Raw genomic sequence first — 19,214 nt, forward strand, 5'->3', positions numbered from 1 at the left:
ATTCTAGAATAGATTTCAATACGGACAGGATTTTGGTCGAGTTCTTCTCTCTTTCTTCCTGTGTCCAGTTACCACCTGTCGCACCAAAGAAGTCCATGATCGGGAAGAGAGGCGTGACACGGGAGAAGTCTCTTGACCTTCCAGACCGCCACCGCCTGGAAGCACGCAGGAGGCTGATGCAGGCCAAGCGGGCGGCTTCCTTCCGTCAGAACTCGGTGTCAGAGAGAGCAGACAGCATCGAGATCTACATCCCTGAGGCCCAGACTCGCCTTTGAGAGGACTGGGACAGGGGTCACGGGTGAGGGGCGTCTCCCCCCTCAGACTACCCCTCAACTAGACTCTCCTTTAACTAGCCTTTTTTCTAGACTATCTACTGTACACTTCCCTCCTTTATCTGTCTCCTCATGACTTCACTATCATCACCTTCGGAGTTCATCTCCACTCCAGGCCTCACTGAGTAGGATATCACAAAACTCCTCTTCCATCAACAGATATGTATTAGTAGATATACACTGAGTATACTAAACATCAGGAACACCCCCCCTGCCGCTTTTCCCCTCAGAACAGCCTCAATTCGTCGGGGCATGGACTCTACAAGGTGTCGATGTGTTCCACAGGGATGCTGGCCCATGTTGACTCCAATGCTTCTCACAGTTGGCTGGATGCCCTTTGGGTGGTGGACCATTCTTGATACACACAGGAAGCTGTTGAGTGTGAAAAACCAAGCAGCGTTGCAGTTGTTGACACAAACCGGTGTGCCTGGCACTTACTACCATACTCCGTTCAAAGGCACTTAAATGTTTTGTCTTGCACACTCACCCTCTGAATGGCACGCATACAAAATCATGTCTCAAAAGCTTAAAAATCCTTCTTTAACCTGTCTCCTCCCCTTCATCTAAACTGATTTGAAGTAGATTTAACAAGTTACATCAATTAGGGCTCATAGCTTTCACCTGGACTCACCTGGTCAGTCTATGTCATGGAAAGGGCATGTTTTGTATACTCAGTGTATATCTAAGAATTGGTTCATCATTGGTTCATCTTCTCCTTGGTTTTCCCATGAAAAAGTTTTTTGTTACTGGAATAGTGTTACATGATAGAATAGCCATCCCCCAAAACTCTCATTAAATTATTCTGGAAGGGTATGTATGTATATTTCAACATTTGCAAAGTGCAATTAAAAAATGTAGCTTTGAAACCTACCAGCAACCGGAGAGAATACAAACCCAGTTACGAATTGATGACCCCATGATGAGTCCAACTCTTGGTGGAAACCCCTACAATTATCCTACTGTTGTTTCCAATTGTGTTCACAAGATAACAATCACAAAATGATTCAAGTGAACCTATTTGAAAGTTTGAAATACCTCAACTGTACATGCCGCACTGTAGCTTCTGACCAAGAGGCAGGTGGGTCATCCCTTCTGAAATGTTTATTTTATGCACTCACAGTAAGCTCTGGTTATGTTAAAGTCGTCAAAGTTGGAAAATTCAGCTTTCTACACAGTCAGGTAAAGGTCAAGGGTCATGGTAAAAAAAAAAGTGATTTAAAAATGTCTAAATCATTCTCATTACCTTTCTCCATTCCACACTATACTCTACATTTTCCTATACTATTGACATTTCACATGCAATGACATTTACTTGAAGCAGACAACATGTAATACTTTTTTTTCAGAAAAATATTTTACATCATTTCATTGCAGTGGAAAAAATGCTATGGAAGGTTTGCGTAGCTCTTTAAATCAAATATACGGAAAATAATGCACTTTTGCACTTATCATTCTCTGTATTTCCAAGGGAAATGTAAAAACAAAGTTCACAACAGTATTGTTGTATTTGAATTGTAAGAGAGGAAATTAATATTCTTAATCACGTGGTTGATTTTTCACCTCAATCTCTCCATGCCTTCCTACATATCGTGTTGTATCAAAGTAGTGCTGTCATTTCTGCAAACATCTAGCCCATCTCCTACCCTTGCTGCCAACCCAGGAATAACAGTGTCTGTTCAAACAACACATAAGTTACATTGTTTCATTGATTAGAACGCAGCTTGCACAATCTTGGAGAACGTTTCTATTGTCGATTACCTACCAGACAAGTGCAGTGTGTGAAAAGTATTTGTACCTTTTCTAGGAACCGCTACAAGGTAATACTGTGAAACAGTCCCAGAGGGAAGAGGTATGAAGGAAGAAACCTCTCCAGGATTTGATTTAGTGACTAATGCTTTTTGATACCGGCTGATAACAAAGACATGAAAAATGTGACGTTGTAGAGATGGACTTGTTCTCTTGTGTGTGGATGGCACTGCAGGGAATATGAGTCATTGGAACACTGGGGTTATTTTCCCCTCACACAGCTCAGACATGTACTCCAGAGGCCTACTGTGATGTAGAAGTGGAGGGGACTGTATAGTGCCTGGGTCACAGTAACACAGTGAATGGTAGTGACCAGGGTTTGGATCAGTTCCCGTAAGAGGCTAGAGGAGGCCTGAAAAGCCCTGGGACTAGAGTTGTTGGGGTGAGGGATGAGGTGTGTTGATTTGAGGGGCACTTCTCTTCTCTACTGAATCTGACTAATACTGTGCACTGTAGTGGAGTATAAACTCGATTACCCCTCGTGATGACAGGCTATCACATACTTGACAAACCTTGAAACCCCTCTGCTGTTGTAGGATATGTTAAAAGGTGATATTACACTGATAGCCACGAGGCTAGTCAGCATCAGCATTGCCAATCCTATTGTAGCTGAGTTATCTAATGTTATCTAAGACTGCAGACATCAGGACAGGCTGATTCTGCTGCAGACTGGTGTCTATTTTTACTAATAGACTGGAATTGATTTCATAGGTTATATTTTGGGGTAATGAGCCAAGTCACTGGTGCTACTTTTTGCTCAATCGATCCAGTACTGGGTAAACAATCAATGCAACACTTACAGTAGCACTCTCATCTAATTGATACGGCTCTAAACTATCTATTTTTGGGACTGAGAAAATGATGATTGTTTATTTTTGCTAGTAGGCTGCCTACGCCTGGCTTCTATTGTAACTGGTGCAGAGAGAAAGAGACTTGTCTTGCTGCAGTCAGAGCACTGTACCTTTCAGCGGTCTGGAGTCACTTTGTGTCCTGTTTGTGTTGAAGGAACAGTCTTGTTGTGGCACTTTGTTGACAGCTTCAGGAACAGTGTGACTGGAAGGTCACCATGCCTCCGAGTCCACTCGCCAATCGCGCCACAGAGACATGACCCCACCGTCACCTTCTCAGTGGCCCAACAGTCACTATGTGTCATCTGTATGTCATCCTTACATTGCTAGAAGATACTGTTTTGATAGCCTTGTCCTGGGGGTCAGTTCAATTATAGATGTTTGGAAACGACATAAAAAATGCACATTTTAGAGGACATTTTGAAATGTTTTGCATTTTCTTTTGATCATTTTATCTTTACCTCATATTTTATAAAAATGATTTATGTCTTCCATGGCTTCATTTTCTATCATGACTAGTTAGGGTGGATGAAACGAGTGTGAGTGTAGAAACATTCCCTTCCCCGGGGAGTGAAGATCTGGCTGCTGTCTGCATACATCTATCTCAGTGATGTCATTTCGTTGGAGGGAGGGAACCAACCTAGCCAAAATGACAGGGTATAGTAGCTGTAGTGCACCGTTATCTGTCGTGCAGGAAGCCAGGATCTGTGTTGGCAGGTTAGCGATGTTCCCCTGCTGTTCCTACTTCCTACAGTTTTACACAGACAGACGCGCAGCAGTGGCAGAGAAAGACTCACACTGACACATGCTGACTTAGGGGAGGCTGGGATCTCTGCTTTGAGGTGTACTTGGTGTTGTTCCATGCTGCAGTAGTTCTGTAGGTGGATGGAGATGGTAGCTGTGATGGAAGTTGTGATGGGGTTTTCTCATATACCCCAGTGTGCTGGTTACAGAAAGGGGGCTTAATTAAGTGTCATCCCTTTAAGGTCCTTGGAAAGAGCTACCAGACTGCCTCAAAGGCCCTTGAAAGCAAAAGTGCTGATGGTTGTACTGTACTGCCTCTACTGTTGAGGATAACATGGTAAATCACAGCAGTATGTGGGTTACATAGATCTGGTTCGTCTCTATATCAGCCCTGGCATCCCTGGAGGATACACTCTGATATCCTCGCTGCTTCTTTTACTGTGTGTCATTGAAATGACAGAGGTGTGTGTGTGTGTGTGTGTGTGTGTGTGTGTGTGTGTGTGTGTGTGTGTGTGTGTGTGTGTGTGTGTGTGTGTGTGTGTGTGTGTGTGTGTGTGTGTGTGTGTGTGTGTGTGTGTGTATTTTTATGCAAATTCGTCAGGGTTGGTGTGCAAGCAAGCATGTGAGTTTGCTTCTATGAGTGTGTGCCAAATATTTTAAATTCTCTTCTCTTCCTCTATTGTTTGCCTTAGTGAGACAGCTGTCCACTACTTTGGCTCATATTTCAGACGTATTGTCTCCTCTACAGTACCATTTCCAATTGGATTCCATCCAGATAACCCTAAATGCTCATTCATAGCAGCATTATGAATGGTGACATGATGGCCTAAGGAATGGCAAGTAGCCCAGGTAGAGAGCCAGCAACTCTGATTGAAAGTTCAGATTCAATCTATACACCATGGCTTTAGCAGCATATTCATGCATAGCTTAGCTTCTTTTTTTTCAATGCTTTTATGTCTGTGTGATGAATATTTGACAGGTCGAGGGGAAATTAAAAAGTGGAATACACAATTTTACATAGAGGATCGGAGGAGTTTATAGTGGATGTTCAGTATTGAAAAGCAGGATGCTTTTTTTTACTACCCTTCCATTTATGAGAGTAATTCTGTACTCTGCATTTGAATTACTCACTATAATGTTCCATTTGATACATACCAGTGCCATTTATAGAATAACAAATTGTGCTATAAAAATGTATCTATCCTGCCACAGACAACCATCAGTTCTCCACTGTTGGTAAAACTAGATACTTTCAGGATACTCTGCCCTTTTCTGAGCCCACCATTACATAGCTGTCATCAAAGGGTTGTATTGCTGTTTATCTGCCTGCTTTTGCTGTTCTTCGCTTGTAAGTACAACTCACAGTGCCATTTGAGTCCTTTAGATGGCGCTCAACTTATTTTTTATGTGTAAAAAAAAAAAAAAAAATGACATGGCGATTTCTAATATTTTTTCCACTTGATTTGTTACCCATGATCTTTTCCATGACCACATATTGTTTCTGTATGTCCTAATGTGTCATGACAGTAACTCTTGCAGAATACACATGGACACCAGAGGGTGTTTGTGTGTCATTTAAAACCAGGCAGTTATAATACCAGGCTATAATGTCCATGGGATATTGTGTCAGCTTTTGTGGTTATAGGGGTTTTGTGCGAGGTGTAAAAGGCCAACTAATTGGGCATGAATTGTCTGGAAAATAAAGTCACTGGTAGATGTAGTTTGTTTTACTTTTTATTTTGATTTATCGTCTTCACATAAAGCCGACTGAAACTGGTACCACAGATAAACATAGTATTTAGTTTAGCTTCATTCTAATGAAGGCAGCAGAAAAATAATGCCATATTCGTTGATTAGGCAAATGTGGAACTGCCAACTTCTGTAGTTCGCCACTCTTCTATCACATGCTGTGATGTTTATTGTTCATTCGCAACAATCACATGTCCTTGTTTCTCCCAAAAATGATGGATTGGGGTCTAGGACAGTTCCTCTTCATCGATGGCCACACTACATGTTTGTTTGTCTATCTGCTTTTAGTAAATATGAAATCTTTTGACGGGACTTTTTCTTGAAAATATTGACATTGTAGAGAACCATCAAGATAGACTTTTACACCACTTCCTTGGTCTCGGAATGTGAAATGACTCAAATTACTAGACAAATTAAAAAGGTAGTTGTTTAGCGAAAACTATTTTCATCTCTTGTATATCATATCTATAGTGAGGATGAATATAATGCCAAATATTCATTATTTGTAAATAAATATATATAAATATATTAATATATAATATATGCCTCATTGAAACTGCTTTTATTAATTTTCTGCTTTTATTGATGTTTTGTTATCAATTTGTTCCTTTGTTCTGGTTATTTTTGATAAGCTGTTATGATGGCATGCAAAATACTGATACGGAATGTATAATTTGTTTATTCATTGTCTTTTAGTTAATACTGTTACATTTATAAATTAATTATTCACCTGTTTATCAAAGATGCATTTATATATGTTTTATAAATTATAGTGTTTACTGATTTTCTCACTGTATTTTTTTCTGTTATTTTAAACACATCACTGTAGTTCTGTATTTTACACATTTTTTTGAATTAACTCTTTGAAGATTTTGCCTCTTAAAAGCAGTTTAATCATTGCCGATATCATCTGATGTAAATACTTCTGCAATTAAATTTTTTGATGAAAAACATTTAAAAGTTTGAGGGACTGGGTAGTGTCTCGTTATTTTATTTTCCTCCCTCCATTTAAACAAGTAGGTACTTGCATGCAATGTAATGAACTAATTACTGAACTATATGAAATTATCATGCCGCCTATCATACTGCATATAGAGAGGACAATACCTAATTAATCATTAAAAAGAGCCTAAAGACATACAGATGAGATGCCGTCATGTACATTTGGGCCAATAGAAACACGGTATAATGCTTGCCAATAGGAGAGCAGGGAAAATATCACAGGGCGGGATTTCCTCTTGTCAAATTGAATTCATATGATTACTAACCCGCTTCTAAATTCACAGACAGCTCTGTTTACCAATAATGGACGAATAAGGTAAGTTATTATTAAGATTTTTAAGCCCCAAAAATAGGTTATGCTACAATGACTCTGCATATACTGTTGGCTTGTTAGCCAAAGCATTTAGTTTTAGTAACGTTACATTATGTTCGGTTACATTTGAGAATATAACATGCAATAATGTTGCAACTGAGGTATTGTAAAAACGTGGAGTATTTCCAGAGATCATTTAGTATGATATGTTACAGATTCCAATTTGTTGTAGCTAACGTTAGCTAGCTCAAGGAGTTAGGAGTTAGGTATGTAAAATGGTTAGGGGAAGGGTTAGCTAACATACTAAGTAGTTGTAAAGTAGTATGTAGTTAAAGTTTCTTATTATTTAAAATGCTAAAGTTGTCTGATGGGATTCAAACACACAACACCTTTAGGTTGCGAGATGTTCCCATCCACCCTGACCAACCATCCTTTGGGTTGGTAGACGTTTGTCTTACATACCCGACCTACCACCCTCCTATAATTTTTGCCTTAAAAGTAACCTATTTTATGTAATCATATCAAACGTAACACGTCATACTAATTTACGTGTCTCGGATTTACATTTGTCTATGTTACGTTCATGGGGCTCCGGAGTAGTACAGCGGTCTAAGGCACTACAGACACCCTGTTTCGAATCCAGGTTGTATCACAGCTGGCTGTGATTGGGAGTCCCATAGGGCGGTGCACAATTGGCCCAGCAATTGGTTGCAGGTTACATTTATGAGACCAGTCTGATCGCAATTGTTTCCAGAGTGAAAGAATATCAGTCAACAACATATTAACAATGTTACAGATTTTAGTAATGTGGCCTGTGTTTTTCTTTACTCTGTAACAACGTATCTAACTGATTGAGCTGTTGTTGCTAGTCTGATTTAATCAGGTTGCACTACACAATTAATTGATACTGCCTGAAACGAATTCCTGCAGAATCGTGGTGATGTTCCTTACAAGCCAGATTGTTGAATAAAATGTTATTTGAACATATTCTACCGGTTGTCTGTGCGGTTTGTCCTTCAACTGCTCAACCTCCCCTAATTCAGAATATACAATGTTCATTATCATGGCATGCTTGGTTCAATAGCTTTTGAGGAGAGAGAACTGAATATCCAGTATAAAACTCATTTGACCATACACCTACTGGCTCTCTAAAAAGTTTGGTTAACGATACTTTTCTGTAGATATTTTGTCTCAAATTTCCAGCAGCTGAAGGACAAACCGTTTGAGTAAATGTAATTTTATTAAACATTCTGGCTTGTAAGGAACATTTACACAATTTTGCAGCCATTAGTTTCAGGCTGTATATACCAATGAATTGTGTATTACAGCCTGATTAATCAGACTAGGTTGTTGGAAACTCAATTGACACATGGTCAGACGAATTGCCTCAGATAAACAGGCGCCTGGAATCTTGTTATTGTCTGTCAAACGAAAGATGTGAAATCACTCACTTGTCCATTCTTGTGCCTCTGTCATTTCAAGCATAGCCAGAAGTTAACATACCAAAATCACCTTATCTTGGGTCAGTAACTGATGGTTTTGGTTGGGTATAGAAAGTACTGTTCAACGGTCTTATGGGTCATCTAGCACATTTTGACATGTCATAACTATTTTATGAACATTGACCATTGTGTGTTGGCTTTAATTTATTTTGCAGGATGGTTTATAACTAACCCATGGGACACCTTCGGTGATTACTGGTTACTCAACTCTATGAGAACTCTGCGGGTGTAAGAGCAACAGACATTATCCACCATCTCACCCACACAAATCAACATGACCTCCCAGCAGGCCAACCCTTTGCCGGCATTCAAGAGCCCCGCTGACCTCAGTCTGGACTACTTCTCCTGGGACCTTCGCCTCCAGATCATCAGCCTGGGCTTTGCCTTCTACACTGCCATTTTCCTCCTCTCCCACCTGGTGTCCACAGCCCTCTCCCAGACCTACCACTCTCTGCTGGCCAAGGAGAAGGTGTTCTGGAACCTGGCGGTCACACGGGCCGTATTTGGCCTCCAGAGCACGGTGGCAGGCTTACGAGCTCTAACCGAAGACTCGGCCTTGTCAAGGGACAGGATAAGAGGTCAGGAGGACTGGTCGTGGTTCACCGTGCTCACCGCCACGGGCTTCTTCCTGTTTGAGAATGTGGCGCTGCATCTCTCCAGTGTGGTGTTCAAGTCCTTCGACCTCGCTCTGGCTACCCACCATTTCTTTGCCCTGTCGGGGTTCACTGGGGCTGTGGTCTGGGACTCACTAGGGCATTACCTGCCAATGGTCACTCTGCTGCTGGAGATGAGCACGCCTTTCACCTGCATCTCCTGGATGTTACTAAAGGTAGAGTGTTTGTCTTTCTGGTATCTTTTATCATATACAGCAAAATGTTGTTTGACTCCATGTGTGAAGCTGTACTGAAAGTTTTTTTTAAACAGTTGTTTTGCTGGTGGGCTAGACATAGAATGCACAGAGATTTCAATTCCTCTTTTCTGTTTACGTACTCAACACTGAGACCTTGCCATGATATGCAGCAGTGATAAATGAAGGTGGCCATTCTGAGAAAGGGGAACTTCTAGGCAAAAATGGACCCAAATCACATGAGAATTCCACTTTTGTTTTATTGTCCAAGATGTTATATGCAATCCATACATTGTTAGAGATATCCCCAAACACTGTGGCAGTCTTTATCCCCTACCCAATCAGTAAATTTCCTTCTCTAAGTATCTCTCTCTTTTCTCCCGTCTAGGCGGGCTGGGCAAGGACCCTCTTCTGGAAGGCCAACCAGTGGGTGATGATCCACATGTTCCACTGCCGCATGGTGCTTACCTACTACATGTGGTGGGTGAGCTGTAGTCACTGGGGGGAGATGAACATGTACGTGGCTCTGCCCCAGCGAGTCCTCTTCTACACTGGCCTGGCCCTGCTCACAGTGCTTATCAACCCCATCTGGACACACAAGAAGACCATGCAGCTTCTCAACCCTGTCGACTGGAACTTCAGCAACAAGCCATTGCCCAACGGCTCCAGTGGAGAACGGGAAGAGAAACCTCATGAGAGCTAAACTGAGCCAAGGACTGTGATCCTGTTTTGTACAGTTATCTTTCTTTTACTATGCTTGTAAAGGAGAGGAAGTGTGATTCAAAGTGAGAAATAGTCTAACTCTGGCTTTTAAGTTTGTAATGGAGAGGAAAGACTATTTTAAATACTATTTTCTTACTAACTCTGGCTTTTAAGTTTGTAATGGAGAGGAAAGATTATTTTAAATACTATTTTCTTACTAACTCTGGCTTTTAGTGTTTGAAGTATTTCAAGTTTAACTGAACTACTGTGTTTTTAAGGTTCTCAGTATAGGTCTGTTGTCTCTACAAGACGTGGGTGAAAGGGCCTTTGACGACAAGAAATGTCATAGGTGAATTTAGTTTTATAGTAGAAAAGTGTTGGCCTGACCCGTATACTGTTGGTTATTCACCGGTTTTGATAGTGTTGCTTTGAGTGGGAGTGCAGATGAACAGAGAGAAAGGCATATTATTGTTCTGTCTACTCAGTTCAGCTTCCAGCAGAAAGGTGTGAATGTACTAGTTAACCTCTCTGGAATGGGGTGTTGGCTTGTTTGAAGTTCCCTGATGCGCCAGTGGTCTTTGCACTTACTGGTAAAGTGTGTGTGGTCACTCAAACACTATGTGCTGAGCAAAGACCAGTCCATGAGGCAGCAGATTTACTCGCTGAGAACAAACTCAGTGACAGACTGAGACTGGAGACTGGGTCACGATTTGGCAGATGAGGAAAGTCTAACAGCTTTCGAATGTCATTGAAGGCAAGCAACTTCTTTCTGTATTGTAAAACATGCTTTCTGACTTGCTTCAGAGTAGACTGTAATGTGTGCTGGTAGTGTTGTGTGCTCTAGTTGAATCTTGAACAATTAATTTAATCTTGAGAAAATGGTTCCTGTATTCTGTGGATGTCTGAGTCGTATCTTTGATAGTGGGGTTGACTTAATAGTATAGACTCCTAGTAGACTCTCTAAACGTGTGACAGTGGATGCTAAGAGAGCTGTGAGAAGCAGTGTTGTTTTCAGCGGTGGTCACCAAAGGGAGTGGATAGACTCCGAGGTGGCAGGGTAGCCTAGTGGTTAGTGTTGGACTAGTAACCGGAAGGTTGCAAGTTCAAATCCCCGCGCTGACAAGGTACAAATCTGTCGTTCTGCCCCTGAACAGGCAGTTGACCCACTGTTCCTAGGCTGTCATTGAAAATAAGAATATGTTCTTAACTGACTTGCCTAGTTAAATAAAGGTAAAACATATATATATAAAACAAGCACCACGGTGCAGGCCAAATGGATGGTGATGTCTTCCTTTTGTTACTTAACTCTCTCTACCGCTGATCTGTCGGAAAATGAAGTTGTTATACTGTACTTCACAAATCCTCTCTTGACTTGAGAGGTGTGGAAAATAGAATAAGAATATATCAATGCTACAAACAACTTATGACACCAAGGCATTACACTGGTGTGCATCACGGTGATGTCATTATACATTTTGAATAGCTCCCCATGTGTTTATGCTAGAGACGTACCATTTCTTGCAGTGGCTGCAGCTCAATCCCCTCTTTCTTCTGATCTATAAAGCTTATGCCCATTCCATAATATGGGGTTTGTGATAGTGGTATTTCTCTACACAAAGGATCCAGACAAGAAAATAGTCACGGAATCATCTGTAAAACCCGTACTGTTTGAGCTACAAACTAAAAAGTCACCCCATGGAAAGATGAGACTTTCATGAACACGACGGTGTCATATGTTTTGCCCTTTGTCACACGCTTCAGGAGAGTCGTCTGAAGGTAACCCTGGACCGGCCTGTAAAAATGGCCCAACGTGCTTTGGGTTCAAATTTTCACTAATAAAGTGACCAAACATGGGTCAAATTTTTTATGTCTCTCAGATATAGGAAAAATACTTCAAAACCTTAGTCCTTTTGACGGTGTTTTGCGATGTACAAATGTGTTATTCAATGTGTTTTTTTATGGGCTATAGCAGTAAAGGCCAAATTCAATGTTTTAATTAAATAATTTATATATACAGTATTTATACCTACATGGGTCCTAAAATTCCAAATCAAATGGTTAAATGATACATTTTATGGTCATCTTTTAAAACAATTCCATATGTTAGCTTAGTAGATATTGCGATCTAAGGGCTCAGACCCACACTGGTTAAACACACTTTCATTCTCATCTAGATGCTTTTTAGGAAATGGTTAGGTTCAATCTGCTTTGCTTCATAGGTTCGTGTTATGTCTAATTCTGTTAATGTATTTCATTAGACATTTTCACACTCAGTATTACATTAGTCATATCCTAGAACTCTGCTGGTGTTGGTTAGAAAGGATAGGGTATTACAAGTCATTCACATGGGAAAACCTCAACATTCATTACAGTATTTTCATAGTCTTAAGTAATGAGTTTGTAGTTGATTCTTTTGGGTTAAGTGGTTCGAGATGAAAAGGGGGAACAGGCATCATTTCTTGTTTAGCTTGCTTTTATTACAATAGATTATTGAATTCAAATAGAGGCACGACTGAAGGCCTTCATAGCCATAATTAACCTAAACTTTACTATATTTTTAAAATCTTTTTTTGAATTCAGGTTTTATTATTAAGCTTATGAAGTAAGTCTTGTTGTTTAGTTGACATGTTTGCCTGGCATTAAGAATATAGCAATACAATAAAGAAAATGTACACAGTAGCTTTATTTTAGTTGGTTGATGCCAGCTTTAACCAAATACAATGGAGTTATTTATGGGTTCCAAACTTGATTATTTGTATTTCCAGTGGGAATTTTGTCATTCTTTCTTTAAATGTTTTCTACTATGATTCAGTCTAATTAGTTCTGAGCTTGTATATTAACAGTGTTGGATTTGCTATTAATTTCTACTATTGTCTGTCAGTATGAAGTTGTGTGATGGACGCTCACACATTGATAGTGTCATTTTCTCAGACTACCACTCAAATCTGTTCACTTTAACATGAGCTGTCAATAAAACCTTTAACATCCTCTTCGTATTGTCTAGTCTATATTTTTGGGGAAATGCATGTTTGTTCTTTATGAGAAACTTTTTTATGGGGAATGAGTTACTGCTGTGTGCTCAATATATTCAAAGCAATATATTATTTATCCACTAGATGGCATGATAGGATTGGATGTAATACCTGTCTGGACGCTCAATTATTTCAATGCTGGATGGACAATGGAAACTGCCGCACTTACTTTCTGGTGCTTTTCAGATGTGTGGAGAAACTTTGAGTCTATGACTTTATATATTACAGATTTGGAAAGATACTGTAAGACATCACATTTTTGTCTAGAATAGATGGACATCTGCCTGGAGTTAGTAACGTTTTGGGAATTGTTTACTGTTGATTTATTTACAGCCAGAATAAATACTTTTAACTTAAACGCAATATTGACCCAACTCACCACAGACCAATGTGCCGAAATAAACAAACGAGTGTGTAGTAGGCTAGTTACTTCAACTTCAAATTTGACGTGGCAAAGTCAGATTATGATGAGTTTATAAAGTGGGAACATAGATCAATTATATAGATACATCAAATAACTCACATATGGTAATGCATTCACTGATGACTGACTAATGCATGCACAGCTGTTCCAAGGGAGCCACCTCACTGATCACGTGGTACACATTGTCACACACGTATTTCATCCTAGGCGGGACCTCAGGAATGTGATTGAGTGCCCCTTCGGCCAATTAAGGCTTCGCCCCCCGAAGTCTCCACCAATGACTGAGGAGGAGGCAGTCTCTTGGATTGAGTCTAATTACATTTGCAAAAGCTTAGGAAAATGGAAAAACAGAAAATTCACTTGGTCGAGCAGAAGTTCATACTCAGTGTTTTGACTGAGATTTGTTTACACATATTTACTGTGGAACTAGAAGGACGTTGTTCATCAGGAGTTTAAATATGGTGAGTTTTATGTTATGGGACTTCAAGAGTGTTTGAATGTGGTTTATATGTAATTTTGAGACTTTTCAATACAGTAGTAACCACATGTTTAGCTGTATTTGGACGTGGAAGGTATCAGCGAATAGACCAGATCCTACTTTCATCATCCAATTAGTTTTTTCTCTGCAAACAAAAGTGAGTGGTCGATCCCTGCTGCGCTGTTATAACGTGGCAAATTGTCTTTGCTAACATGTATGGTATTGTTAGACGAGATGCAGTGTATTGACTTACAATGTGTCGTCCTGGTTGGTTCTTTTTAGTTCGGCTGCTGTTAACTGTTTGTAAACCTTTGTCCCTTCATCTTTCCAAGCAAGGCAAAGAGTACATTTTCTAATATGTATTATGCACAGCCTTTCATCACTGATTTTTAGTGTCAGAAGTTGGCAGGGCCAGGGAGGGGACATGGCTGTCATGCAAATGTCAATCTTGTGATGAATTGCTAGATGTTCTTTACAAACTCAATGGCTGAAATGTGTGGTGCCCATGTTCTTTTTCAAGGGTGCAGGTGCATGATATCAAGATGTCCTTAGTCATAACATGGATTGCATACCAACAAGTGCACCTGAATTGTATTATTTTTGCCCACTCCAGACCAAGACGCATGCATATCTCTCTCTCTCTTCAAACTTTGTACAGTGTATCACCGTTTGATTCAAACAGTGAGTCCTTAGAAAGTGTTCCAGAGCACTCACCCCTAACTCCACTCTAACAAATTAACTTAGTCATGCCATGCATAGCATTCCTCAATAAAGCAAGTGCATGACTCTAATGATCTGGAACTTTCTTTGGTAACACTTGTATTAATCAGAAAAGTCCAATTTAATCAAACTGATGGTCCAAGTTGTTAGAGTAGCCTGCAACCCCATCTGATCAAAGAGTATTTCAGGAATCTATGTGCCTTGGGCCAGGCTGCTAAAAGATGGTTTTGATACAGTGAGCGCTTTGATCTTCTCTTGTATTGTCTGGCTCCGTGCTTGTCCAGTTCACTTTTCATCAGAGAGTTGGGAGCCTGTGAGATTTGCACACACTACATGGTCATTTTCTGAGCAAATTGCCACGTCTCTTGGCTGCTGTGAGTACAGATGTCTCCACCCCTGATTAATGACTCCTAAAAAAGGATCTCTGGTATTTAGGACCAAATCCAGGTGATGGGTCACATGTAGCAAAATTGTGTTCGTACATTGGCTAAAAGTAGAGACTCTGAGCTAGAAAATGTTATATCATACAATGCAGTTTGAAGAACAATGAAAGTAATTCTGCTTTGAAAGTTGATAAAAGTGTAACCCCACTTTTGAGAAAATGGCCGTGAAAGATTTGGTATTCCTACTGTAGAGCTCTGTTCATCGTTCACACCCTCTTAAGCCTTGGCCCCATCCATCTCTTTAAGGATTCACAGTGTAGTGAACAACCTAAGAAATCAAGACTAAAAGTGGTGTAAGTAAAAGCAAAACATAGTAGTATAGATTTACTTTATCTAGTCCTTGGCCTATATCCTAATCTGACTTTGGTGCAGGCCACGTTGTTCTTCACTGGTAAACACACACTTTATAAAATAATATTGATGTTTGTCACATGCACAGGATACAGAAGGTGTAAACGGGACCGTGAAAGAGTTACTTGCGTAGTGGAGTCTTGTTTAGACATGTAGCTAGCTAGTTAAACAATTAACCATAATTCAAAATCTAATGCTGCGTTCAAAACAACTGGGAACTCTATGAAAGATATAAACTCGAACTGGGAAATGTTTATTTGAACGGTCATCCAACTCAGAATTCCAACTCGGGGCCTCTTTCTAGAGCTTCTACGTAGATCATACACGTAATGTTACCTAGCGAGCCAGCCAGCTAACATTAGCTAGGTAACAGTAAGCTTTAACTTTGCAATGAAAATTACTTAATGACAAAATTAGAAACGGATAATATCTGAAAATGTCGCTAGACTCTTAACCTTCCGTATACATGGATGAACGCTTCTCCCTCCGTCATGGTTGCACTAAGTTTGAATATGTAGACAGGTTTTCTACAACTACAACAGGTTTTCTTGGACTCTGCATCTGGCAATCATCTCTCTGCTTCCACTGGGCATTCCACTGATTTCAAAACTCAGTCAACTTCTTCTGTGACAAGGACACTGTTTCTTCCCCACCACCTCCAGAAAGTAGTCCATCACAACATTTTCCCACTGAGCTTTGTCGACAGTGCTATTCACTTCAGGGCAACAATGTTGAGCAGTAGCAAAACTTTTTCAGTTCTTCATGATATCTTTAAAAAAAATCAGCAGTAGACAGGATTAGCCACACATACTTAGCAGCTTATGTTATAGACAGAAGCATGCTACATGGCAGACCAATCTGAATTCATCTCTCGGCATGTCCAGCCCATTTTATCTCAGCCAATCATGGCTAGCGGGAAGGTTCCTGTATTTTTCCGTGGCTAAACCAACTAGGCTTGTTGGTTTAAAATGTAACAATTTTATTCATATTTACAGATGACATACACATTTGTTATTAAGGCACATGAAAGTTCACATTCCAGAAGGCATTTCTGTCAAACGTATTTTGAAGAGAAAAAAAGACTCCTGGAAATAGTGACGTGCAGCATAGGCCTAGTTTCTTGAAACGGGTAACATTTAGGGACTGTGGAGGACTCTTGGCTGTGACCCGGTCTACTGCATACAGAGGTTCTATTGCTGAGCAGTCAGGTAAACCCTGGGCCTGTAGACGGCACGCTCCGCCATGCGTGACACTTCCTCCTGCTGAGCAAACATCACACGTACATCTCCATCTCACCATAAACATAATCTTTGACTTGGCTCAAGAAGCTCTGGCTCCTGGTTTAGGCTTACATGCCGAGGATAATGCTATTACTTTCCTTCAGCATTCTGCCTAGTTTTGTCGTCAGCTTCATAACAGAGGGTTACTTTCAGATTGGAGTGTCTGTTGCTGTTTTTTTTTCTTGGTGGTTGTCTCTCACAGATGCAGCTGGATATAATCGCTAATTTCCCAAAGTGTGTGTGTTGGGTCTGTAAGTCCATCCAGTGGGTAGAGGCTTATGGGAAAGCTTCCGAGTGTCTGGCAGAGGGTGAGAGCCAGGCCAGAGTACATAGCAGTCCGCAGAGAGGAGCATACTTCCCATTTTTCAGAGGACTGATCGATCATGCACTTTAAATCCTCCCGTCCACCACTGAGGAGTCACTGATATGTAATGTGGAACGGATCAGCATATAGCACAGCTGTGAAACTGACTGACTGGGCCTTCCTTCCTTCTGCAGGTGGACATGGAAAATTTGTCATGAACCAAAATAAGTGTTTACCAGCTGTGAACGTCTATGTTCAGAATTGGATATGACTTGAGCTGTATAGCTTCTAGTTCTTTTTTTCAATATTTTTGGACACTTTTCCATATGAAGGATCTGTGACCTCCTATTATGTTTTTTACAATTTATTCGGTTGACCTAACAAAAGTCCTAAACACATTATCTTCAGTATCCGCTTTGAAGTCTGCATAATGCATATTACTGTAACAATTGGAAGCGTTTAACTGGCCTATTGTCATTTGTCATAGTCTGAGGTTGGGAGGCCATTTTGTGCTGTTTGTTCTATTGATATTGAAATGCCTCCAGAGCTATTAGCTGGGCAACTAACAAAGAAAGACCTATTTGGGCTCTCCCTCTCTCTCCCATTGCCTCACACACTGACATAGTGTTCTGTTTTTCTGACAACATGCTGGACTCTCTCTCAAGGCCCCAGTCTGCACTGGATGGGTGGGGACCCTTCTTTCTGAGTGACTATGGTGGTAACCTCCATCTTTAATGGGACGTTACATAGCAACTCAAGTGCTACACCAAAGATGGACCACAGCCTGTCGTTTCCAATGGGAACAAATTTGTCATAGTGGGAAAGACAAGCAAGGAGGGGGGCGGAGCCCAGTACAAGTTAGTGACATCCTATTGGTGCGTTCTAGCATGTATTTGCATATTTCTGCTAGGGAACGCCTACTCTGAAGTGCGTGTGTGCAATAACTCAATTTTCCCTTACATTCCTTTAAAACAATGCAATTTGTAAAAACTTTGACAAATGGTAACTTAGTCCACTCTGTTCATAAGAGATTTTAGTCTTGGGAACAGAAGTGTATTAATCAAATGTTAGCATAATGTCCTCCATCTTCTCCCACTGCCGGCCACTGGGCTTCCTCTCATCACCATATTTGCTAGTCAATGGAAATGCCAACGGATGCTTCACACTTATACATCCTGTGAAATATCTGTGGCTACACTCTCCTTTTGCCCAGCAACTTCTGTGTTCAAAGGCCTGGACTGAGATGGTTAGAAGGGAAGTTAAGCTAGTTAAAAGGGAATGATTTCATTCACCCCTTCTGTGACGATTGTTCAAATTACTGGATTCAAACCAGGGACTGTCGTGATGCCTCTTGCACTGAGATGCAGTGCCTTAGACCGCTGCACCACCGGAACCCATGTACACTACCAGTCAAAGGTTTCAGAACACCTACTCATTCAAGGGATTTTCTTTATTTCTACATTGTAGAGTAATAGTGATGAAATCAACTATGAAATAACACATTGAATCATGTAGTAACCAAAAGTGTTAAACAAATCAAAATATATTAGAGATACTTCAAATTGCCTTGATGACAGCTTTGCACACTCTTGGCATTCTCTCAACCAGCTTCACCTGGAATGGTTTTCCAATGGTCTTGAAGGAGTTCCTACATATGCTGAGTACTTGTTGGCTGCTTTTCCTTCACTCTGTGGTCTGACTCTTCCCAAACTATCTCAATTTGGTTGAGGTCGGGGGATGGAGGCCAGGTCATCTGATGCAGCACTCTCCTTCTTGGTAAAATAGCTCTTACACAGCCTGGATGTGTGTTGTCATTGTCCTGTTGAAAAACATGACAGTCCCACTAAGCCCAAACCAGTTGTATCGCTGCAGAATGCTGTGGTACCCATGCTGGTTAAGTGTGCCTTGAATTCGAAATATATCCCAGACAGTGTCACAAGCAAAGCACACCATAACACCTCCTCCATGCTTTACAGTGGGAAATACACATGCCGAGATCAAATTTCCACCGGTCTAAATGTCCATTGCTCGTTTTTCTTGGCCCAAGCAAGTCTCTTCTTCTTATTGGTGTCCTTAGTAATGGTTTCTTTGCAGAAATACAACCATGAATTTTCCTCTGAACAGTTGCTGTTGAGATGTCTGTTACTTGAACTCTGTAAAGATTTTATTTGCGCTGCAATTTCTGAGGCTAGTAACTCTAATGAAATGATCCTCTGCTTCAGAGGTAACTCTGGGTCTTCCTTTTAGGGCTGGGCGGTATACCGTATTTGACTATACACCGGTATTTATGCATGGACTGGTTTGGGTTTTTACTTTACCTTCTATAATGGTATTTGA

General features: G+C 40.6%; 3 protein-coding genes across 3 annotated transcripts in view; all 3 read left to right on the forward strand.

Moving 5' to 3' along the window:
- Positions 1-6,424, forward strand: part of LOC115138383 (disks large-associated protein 2-like) — a 62,448-nt gene extending 56,024 nt beyond the window's left edge. The window contains 1 exon segment of the mRNA XM_029675180.2: positions 69-6,424. Coding sequence (XP_029531040.2) covers positions 69-275 — 207 coding nt within the window. The 3' untranslated portion in view covers positions 276-6,424.
- Positions 6,425-6,701: 277 nt separating this feature from the next.
- On the forward strand, positions 6,702-12,835 carry LOC115138384 (protein CLN8-like). The gene is made up of 3 exons (XM_029675181.2): positions 6,702-6,797; positions 8,452-9,125; positions 9,532-12,835. The coding sequence occupies exons 2-3, from the start codon at positions 8,571-8,573 to the stop codon at positions 9,844-9,846; spliced, it is 870 nt and encodes a 289-aa protein (XP_029531041.1). The 5' UTR covers positions 6,702-6,797; positions 8,452-8,570; the 3' UTR covers positions 9,847-12,835.
- A 796-nt stretch (positions 12,836-13,631) lies between these two features.
- LOC115138385 (rho guanine nucleotide exchange factor 10-like) overlaps positions 13,632-19,214 on the forward strand; it is a 94,050-nt gene continuing 88,467 nt past the window's right edge. Inside the window, exon 1 of the mRNA XM_029675183.2 lies at positions 13,632-13,762. The gene's annotated coding sequence lies outside the window, so the exon portion shown is untranslated. The remainder of the gene's footprint in view (positions 13,763-19,214) is intronic.

Source organism: Oncorhynchus nerka, linkage group LG12 (genome assembly GCF_034236695.1).
Source record: "Oncorhynchus nerka isolate Pitt River linkage group LG12, Oner_Uvic_2.0, whole genome shotgun sequence".
NCBI lineage: Eukaryota > Metazoa > Chordata > Actinopteri > Salmoniformes > Salmonidae > Oncorhynchus > Oncorhynchus nerka.

Bases quoted from the DNA above. Each gene is read 5' to 3' on its own strand.
- LOC115138384 (XM_029675181.2), top strand. From the start codon at position 8,571: ATGACCTCCCAGCAGGCCAACCCTTTGCCGGCATTCAAGAGCCCCGCT. The intron at 9,126-9,531 runs GTAGAGTGTTTG...TCTCCCGTCTAG, and splicing joins TCTCCTGGATGTTACTAAAG to GCGGGCTGGGCAAGGACCCT.